The following is an 8,037-nucleotide window of genomic DNA, read 5'->3' on the forward strand; positions in this document are numbered from 1 at the left end:
AAGAAATAATAAAATAAAGGCAAGCATTGTGCTCCTATAAAAATACTTTTTAAAAGGGCTGTAGAGGCTCATGCCTGGAACCCTAGTACTCAGTAAGGTGAGGCAAGATTGAGAGTTCAAGACCAGCCTGGGCCAGTGAATTTCAGTCCAGCTTAGGCAACTGTCTTCAAAACCAAACAAAAATAAAAGGTCTAAATTATACAGTATTAACCTTTTTTTTTGTATTACAGTTTCTTCTAATGTTCTTTCCAATATTGGAGATTAAGTGGAATTCCTCAAATATATACTCTACCAGAGTCATCTCCCCAGTGTCACTTTCTATAACAACTGGATTTTATGTTAATGCAATGGTTAACTTTAATGAGTACCAGAATCACCTAGATGTTGTAAGCACCAAGATTGCTGGGCCCAACCCTAGAGTTTCACATTCCTAGGTATGGAGTGGAGGCTGAGGTTTTGTGCTTCTAATAGGTTCGTAGCTAATAATGCTTCCAGTCCATTACTGTGTTAGACCAGTTGCTGTCATTTAGCAGTATCACAGTAGTCTATTCACAGCTGCACCGTATGGGACAATCCTCTAGATAATTGTTTCAGTAATGCTTTAAAGATTTTTAAATTTTTTAAATTATGTGTATGTGTGAGGGCAGATGCACAAGAATTCAGATACCTAAGGAGGCCACGGATCCCCTAGAACTGGAGTTACAGGCAGCAATGAGCCTCCCAATGTGGCTGCTGGGAATTGAACTCTGGTCCTCCACAAGAGAACATGTGCTTTTAACCGATAAGCCACCTCTCCAGACTTTCAGCAATGCTTTAATTCTCCCTTATAAAAAGGGGGTAAAGATCCACCTCCCCCAAAATAGGGCTTACTCAGACAAATAATTTGGGATTTTGTTAACCCAACTTGCACATTATGGGTAAAACCAATTGCTACAAAAGAAACGGGTGGGGGGAGGGGGAAGCATGACCAGAAGAGGTAGGAAGATAGCTCAGTGGTTGCATGAAAAGCTCTGTTTTCAATCTCCAGTATGGGATGGGAGGTGGAAAGAATTCCAAATTGAAAGTAATTTAAAACCAAAAAGCATTTTGAAGATCTACACTTACTTTGGGATTTTTAATTTCTGTGAAGCAAAGTAGTATTTTATCACTACCTAGAAAATAACCCAAACTTTTACTTTTGTTTCTGGGAAAAGTTAAGACTTTTATTATCCCCAAATGCTGTAAAAATGACTGAAACCTCAAAGAACTGGGGATGTTTAAACTCTCAGAAGTTCTATCATGCTGCCATTTTGTTCTATGGCACACAGATTCTAAGAAAACCATACTGTGAGCTTTCACCATTCCCATTCCATAATGTCTTTTCTTCAAATATATATGTGAGGAACATATTCTAACTACTAATGTACTCAATGTTTACTGTGTGCCAAGTCCCCTAACTAGCAAAGTATTTAGTCCTTTTATTCAACAAAGCAATCCCCAACAGTAGATATGATCCTCAGCCTACAAACGAAGGAACTAAGAACGGATATTAAACTGACCCAGACAAGTCTAGTAAGCAGGTTCCATTATCAAGCAGGGGCTTGTGTGGCCATTATCAATGATACCATACTGCATCTCAACAAATCCCTACTCAGTAAGGACTTAAACACATCATTCCCCTCACTCTTCTCAAGCTACGTGAGTCTACATGCCACTTAACATTAATGTCACTTAAACATTGGCAAGTTTCAAAGGATTTGCTCAAAGAGCTTTATGCCTAACAAAAATGCCAAGGTTTAGCACTAACTCTGAACCTCAAGGATTATTGATTGATTGATTGGTTGGTTTTTCGAGACAGGTTTCTCTGTGTAGCCCTGGCTGTCCTGGAACTCACTTTGTAGACAAGGCTGGCCTTGAACTCAGAAATCTGCCTGCCTCTGCCTCCCAAGTGCTGGGATTAAAGGCGCGTGTCCCACCACTGCCCTGCTGAATCTCATGTTTTTAGTAGTACGATTATTCTTCTCCAAATCTATCCTCTCCTTAAATACCTCTGCATTTTGAATTTGCACAGAATTGAAACATTCTCTGGCTGCAGTCTATTGGAAAAATCTTTGGTCTTCGAGTACCTTAATATTAACTTGCAAATTTTTGGTATCATTTGCTCATATGGAAGTCTCAGCTAAAAAAAGAACTTGAGTATTCTACATCAATACTATCCATTTCCAGAATGTCCCAAGAATGAAATTTTAATATGAAATCTTAATCTAAGTGTGATAGTATATGCTGATAATCTGAGGCAGCACCCAGAAGATGACATACATAGACCTTATTTCAGAAAAACAATAAAAAAATTGAACTTCAAATGATAGTCTAACGCAAGTCTCCAAGTTGCATTAATTTATTTTGAAGAAACATTTTGTGTTTTGTTACCGCTAAAATCATTGTTTATATGATAAAACCATTACATTAAATAGAACACTGATACACTATACCAGATTTCTCTCATGGCCACTATAAACAATTAAACTCTTCTAAACAAGCCATTCTGGTAAGTGATTTATTTTTCTTTTGCAGTGCTAGCACTCAAACCCAGAGCCCTGTACCTGATAGGCAAGCACCCATTGTACCCATAATCCCAACTCCTACCAAAACATTCTAATTATGTGCCCTTTACTCTCATTCTTAAGCCATCATCCAGTTACTTACAGACTAGTCATTGACTTCCATCTACATATCCTAACACTGCAGTTTTTAGCTTCCTGTAAGGATTGTATGATTATTAATTTATCTAGGCTAAACCATAACATTAATAATCTATTTTAGCATAAGTTTGGATATATGACTCTTTAAGTATCAAAGGATACTTAAAACTTTGCTCGCCAGTAATAATTTGAAATTAGAATGTTTAACCCAATTAATACTTTGTATAAACCAACTCATTTCCAATACAGTTAACTATTTTAGAAATACACTTTAGGTGTTGGAGATGTAGTTCATTGATCAGATGACTGCTTCACATACAGGGGCCCAGAGTTTGATCCCTGACACTTTAAAAAGACAAATATACTTTGAAAAAGGATACTTTTTAACTTAAAATTAAAAACCTACATAGATTCATTAGCTTATGCGATTAATAGCTTTAATAGGTGATATAAATTTTGAACTTAAATTTTTAATTGAAGTGGCTCACATAAATACAATTTATGCAATGGCCATTTTGCTGTTCTATAAATAAGAACAACATGGACTTGATGGTCCAATTCTAAGGTACAGAACAAGGGTCAAGAGCGAGTGAGCACAAACTTTTGTTTTGTTTTGTTTGAGACAGGGTCTCTTTATGTATCCCTGGCTATCCTTGAACTCAGAGATCTGCCTCCCAATTAAAAGCAGGGTGAAAATTTACACTGATTTAGAATTGAGGAAGACAAGCTTTATTATCCCATCATGGACTCGGGATTTGGGAGAGAATACTGAACTCAGTAAAGGGTGGGGTGGGGGTGGGGTGAACCCCCAGAAACTAGCCTTCTGTGGAAACCTCACCAGAGAAAATCCACACTAGTATAAAACTAAACATTCCAGCTGATAAACGTTCTTCTTACACATCTAATTAAAAGCTACAGAAGTGGAAATACATATAAACTCCAAGTGAGATTGTTATCCTAATGCCTCCAGCTGTTTATTGGTAACTATTCTCCACAGCTCTACTCCTAGCGCAGGTACATTTGACATGGACCCTCCACTGGGTGCTACATCATTTTGTAACAAGAATCAAAGTTCCAAAAATTCACCTGTGTCACTGGAAAAAAAAAAAAAAGTAAAAGCTCAAAAACCAGTCCTGTTAGCAAAGTGCACTTCCTTTGGTGATTTCAGTACAAACAGCTGCTGGCTTCAAACATAGGAAACGTGCTGATTTGCTGTATGTGATTTATGGAAATAAGTCTTCCTGGAGAGAAAAATGAAAGCTCTCCCCTCCTTGTAATTTCATTTTGTTTTTATTACAGTAGAAACAGCACCAGTTAATTGTCTTAAAATGGCTTTGCTACTTCTCCCGTTCATTTTCTAGGCTCCTAATTCCTATCTGCACTATTGTACCATTTCTTCCTACAACCAGAGCTAGGAAGCTCTGGAAATACTGTTCAGCCAATTAACAAAAAAAAATTAAAGCTCAGAGCACATACTGAAAGGTACCTTACATTTTCATTCCACAGCGTATCAGGTGATTATAAAGCTTTCATTTCTCCCAAAATGCTACAAAAATATATGAAAAAATCCGTTTCCATCCAGTAAATAGTAATAAAACAAGTATCTTTTAACTAGATCATTTAGAGACTATGTATTACAGTAATTCCCTCTAACTGAATTCACCACCACTTTCTCTATAAATCCATTCATGTATTCAAGCATATGTATTTAGTTAACATACTCATATTTACAGCAGTCATTTTTTAGGTTCAAGTAATAGTGCGCTTCTGACAATGAACTATTTCTACAATAGCTCCAAGACCCCAAAAAGTTGTTTTAAACCTGTGTAGACAGATGCATAGCTATTTCTAAAGACTATACACCAAAACATGCTTGTCAGGAAAACTAACCCATGCACTTGAATATACCCCAAATATTTTAATTAATGCTAGACCAACTAAATTAAATATTTTCTAGAGTTAAAGAGATAGCATTAAATTGTTTCCAGAATAACGTTAAAAACTACCTTGTCAAAACCTCCAGAAAAAAATACTTCCTTCTTATCTCAGCGTGTTCAACTTAGCTGTGTGTGCATGTGTACACACTGATCTACCTTAACATTTCCATTCATTAGCATTTTGTGTTTACAAAGCCTCGTTTGCAATTTCTTGGCAAAGGCTTCCCCCCAAAAGATACAAGCACAAAACACTAGGGCATACACTCTTCAAAGTTTTATTTCACTAACTTCAGGTCAAATTTCCACAAAATTGTTTTCTGGTCAATTACTAGCCTTTTTTGACTTTCCCAAAATGGTAGTACCAAAAGATTTGTGGGTCAGGGAGAAGAGACCACTTTAAGAAGCATTGCATTGACTCATCTTCCACAAGGCAACAGAGTTGGGTATCTGACTGTTCAACAAAACAAAGCTTTAATAGCATCCATGAGGGCAGACAGGCAAACCAGGCTGTAGACACTCTTCAGCTTGTCAGAAATCAGACCCAGGAAAACCTATTCCACACCAATATAAAAGGTACTGCCATTCATCTCTTCTTTTTCTGTTGCCGCAACATTTTTCTCCTTTTAATTATCATATCATGTAGTTTCTCGAGTCCTTCCTTTAGCCCATCTCCTATGATTGCACAGGTGGGCTGCAAATGCCAAGGAGTCGATGAGCTCAGTTCCCCCATTGCTAACAACTTCTCAATCTCTGAGAGAGAGAGCGAGTTCCTCAGGTCTTGTTTGTTAGCAACTATAAGCACAGGGACTCCCTGATTTTCGGATATCCTAGTTATTTTATGAAGTTCAGTTTTGGCTTCTTCCATTCTCTCAACATCGACAGAGTCCACCACAAACACAATACCATCTGTGCATCGGGTGTATGACTTCCACAGTGGTCTTAACTTCTCTTGACCACCAACATCCCAGAAGTGAAAAGTGACTGTTTTGGAATTGCCCAAGGTTACCTTAATTTTCTCAGTGTTAAATCCTTTGGTAGGTACGGTATTTACAAATTCGTTGAACTGCAGCCTGTATAAAACTGTTGTCTTTCCAGCACAGTCCAAACCCAGAATAACAATGTGAAAGGACTGAAAGGACGGCAGGCTGGACAGGATGGAAGTCTGGTCTGACAGTCCATTCCCCATTTCCAGCTGCAAATGGTGTCCCAAACTGAACGCGTTCTTCTTATCTGCTTACAATTTCTCTTCCTGGGTGATCGGGCTACGCGATTGCTGGGGAGGAAATGAGTAAGTTATTACTGTGAGCACATTAAAAATGGGGTTTCTCTACTTTCGCCCAAAATAAGCACATGAGGGACTTAATAAAACTTGCTGTGAGTAAACACACCAGATGAGGTAGTAGATGTACTCAATCCAAAACAAACGATGCATAACTGTCACCCAAAGGCTTTCTTCGATCCACTCTAACTGCAGTAACGTGTACTTTTCTCTATTCTCTACGATCCCCGAACCTCAAAAGCTCATTCTGAAGACAACCCAGGCGCCACTATCTGGTGCCCGTCACCGAATCCACCACTAAAGTGCCTTTTCTTGGCAGAAAACTCAAAAAAAAGGCAGCCCTATCATATGGGAGATCTAACCGGCACGTCTCACCCGGTACCCAGGCTCACTTTCCTGCCTCCGTCCCCGCTACCAAAGCTCTCACCTCCCGGACTGGAGTCGGGATTCCAATGCGGGGACATTGGCTGGTGGTCTCTCTCTCCCCGCGAGGAACGCGCCACAGCTCCTCTCAACCGAGACCTCTGCGCCGCTCTGGCGAACGCCCCACCGGGAAGCCCAGACTCGGCCTCTGGCCACGCCCACCCTCACGGCCCACCCAGGCCCCGCGATCCTATTGGTCAGCGCGTCAGGGCCGCCCTGCCACTCCCGCCCCGGCGCCCTAATTGGCAAGGGTGCCTGCCACTCCCAGGGCGGCAGCGCCAGGGCTCGCTCTCGGCCCTCCGGCACCACCTGTTGCCCTGTGTGGGAAACGAGCAGGCGTCGCAGAGGGCGCCGAGCCCCGGCTGCAGGTCCGGCCGCCCGGCCGCCTCGCGCACCTGCAGCATGGGCCACGGTGACGCGGCCCTACGCGGCGGGAGCGGCCCACCGCGCCTCAGCTCGCCGTGCGCCCGGGCTCGCTGGGCCGCGCCAGCCCCTCCGCACACCGAACGGCTCTGGCAGTACCGCCTCTGCCCCGCCGCGGGCCTCTTCTCCAACGTGACCCCGCGCCGCTCACCTGGCTGACGGCCCTCCGTCGTCCCGCCTCCGCGGCTGTCAGCCGCCGGGGAGTCTGTCCCCGGGCAGCGGCGAGGCCTGACGGCGGCCGGGCCGACGCCGCGCGCCAGCCGGGCTAACGGTGCTCGCCAGTCTCGCTCCGGGCCGCGGCTCCGCCCCTCGCGCCGCGCCTGCCCGCGGGGGTCGCGCGCGCGCGTGCGGGCCGCGTCTCCTAGCAACGCCCAAACAAGGTCACGTTCCAACCCCTTCGGCGCCCGCCGCCGGCGCAGACGGGCGGGGCTTCGGCCGCCGGTTCTCGGTCTTTCTGCCGCCCCAGTCTGGGTGCCTGAGGGCGTCGTCCGTACCGCCCCTCTTCCTGTCACCCTAGGGCGGCCTCTGGGCGACGGCGGCGTTGATTCACGGTCCTTGATGTTGGAGGACACTGGCCGGGTGGGTCCCTTACGTCACGTCACTAGGCAGCCTGGGGGAGCCTGCGCTGCCGCCCTCCCCAGCATGTGCTGGCTAGAATGGTAGCCTACCTTTTGTAAGCCAAGCACTACCTCCTAAGTGAGTCTAGCCACGCCCCACAAGTTGAAACTGGAACCAATGCCCCTCTTACAGAGGAAGAAACGCACTTTGGAAACGCTAAATATTTCCAGTAGCCCAAGAAGAACTGGTGATGAAGCCACAGCTGGTAACTTATGACTAGTGGTAAAGCACATTGGGTTCCATAATGTAATTGTGTCCCACTATGTTTGGCCTTAGGAGGCAAACTGTCGTTTTTGTGAATATTCCAGTCTTTGTAAAAACAGAATGAACCAAATTGGTCATGAACCAATTATAAAACGTGACCAGCAATCTTTTAAAGATGTTTAGAAAAACAAAGGGCATTTTAAAGCTTGGTAGAACCTACAGGAAATTTTTATCTGGAAGGCTATAATAATAGTGCAATTTAAAAGTGTATTTTAAACTAGATTCTGACCAAGCACTTGGGAGGTAGAGGCAGGCAGATCTGAATACTTCAGGGCCAGCCTGGTCTACATAGAGAGTTGCAGGCCAGCCAAGGCTACGTAGTAAACCCTGACTCAATAAATAAATAAATAGATAGATAGATAGATGATTGTAACTTTCCTAAGAAATTTCCTGATCTTAAAATTACCATAGC

The 8,037-nt window shown here is 43.2% G+C and overlaps 1 protein-coding gene across 2 annotated transcripts; it reads right to left on the minus strand.

The window, feature by feature from the left end:
- Nucleotides 1–4,870: 4,870 nt before the first annotated feature.
- Nucleotides 4,871–7,282, minus strand: Arl4a (ARF like GTPase 4A). 2 transcript variants are annotated; one of them, XM_021178854.2, is made up of 2 exons: nucleotides 6,895–7,282; nucleotides 4,871–5,891 (listed from the first exon to the last, which is right to left on the minus strand). In XM_021178854.2, the coding sequence occupies exon 2, from the start codon at nucleotides 5,802–5,804 to the stop codon at nucleotides 5,202–5,204; it is 603 nt and encodes a 200-aa protein (XP_021034513.1). In that variant the 5' UTR covers nucleotides 5,805–5,891; nucleotides 6,895–7,282; the 3' UTR covers nucleotides 4,871–5,201. The 2 variants fall into 2 exon arrangements, with proteins under 2 accessions (XP_021034513.1, XP_021034512.1); XM_021178853.3 differs by lacking the exon at nucleotides 6,895–7,282 and adding an exon at nucleotides 6,325–6,485.
- Between the last annotated feature and the right edge of the window lie 755 nt (nucleotides 7,283–8,037).

The sequence above is a fragment of the Mus caroli genome, unplaced genomic scaffold (genome assembly GCF_978045245.1).
Source record: "Mus caroli unplaced genomic scaffold, Mus_caroli_1 scaffold_14, whole genome shotgun sequence".
Lineage (NCBI taxonomy): Eukaryota > Metazoa > Chordata > Mammalia > Rodentia > Muridae > Mus > Mus caroli.

Excerpts from the sequence above, each read along its gene's own strand:
- Arl4a (XM_021178854.2), bottom strand. The coding sequence starts at position 5,804 with ATGGGGAATGGACTGTCAGACCAGACTTCCATCCTGTCCAGCCTGCCG.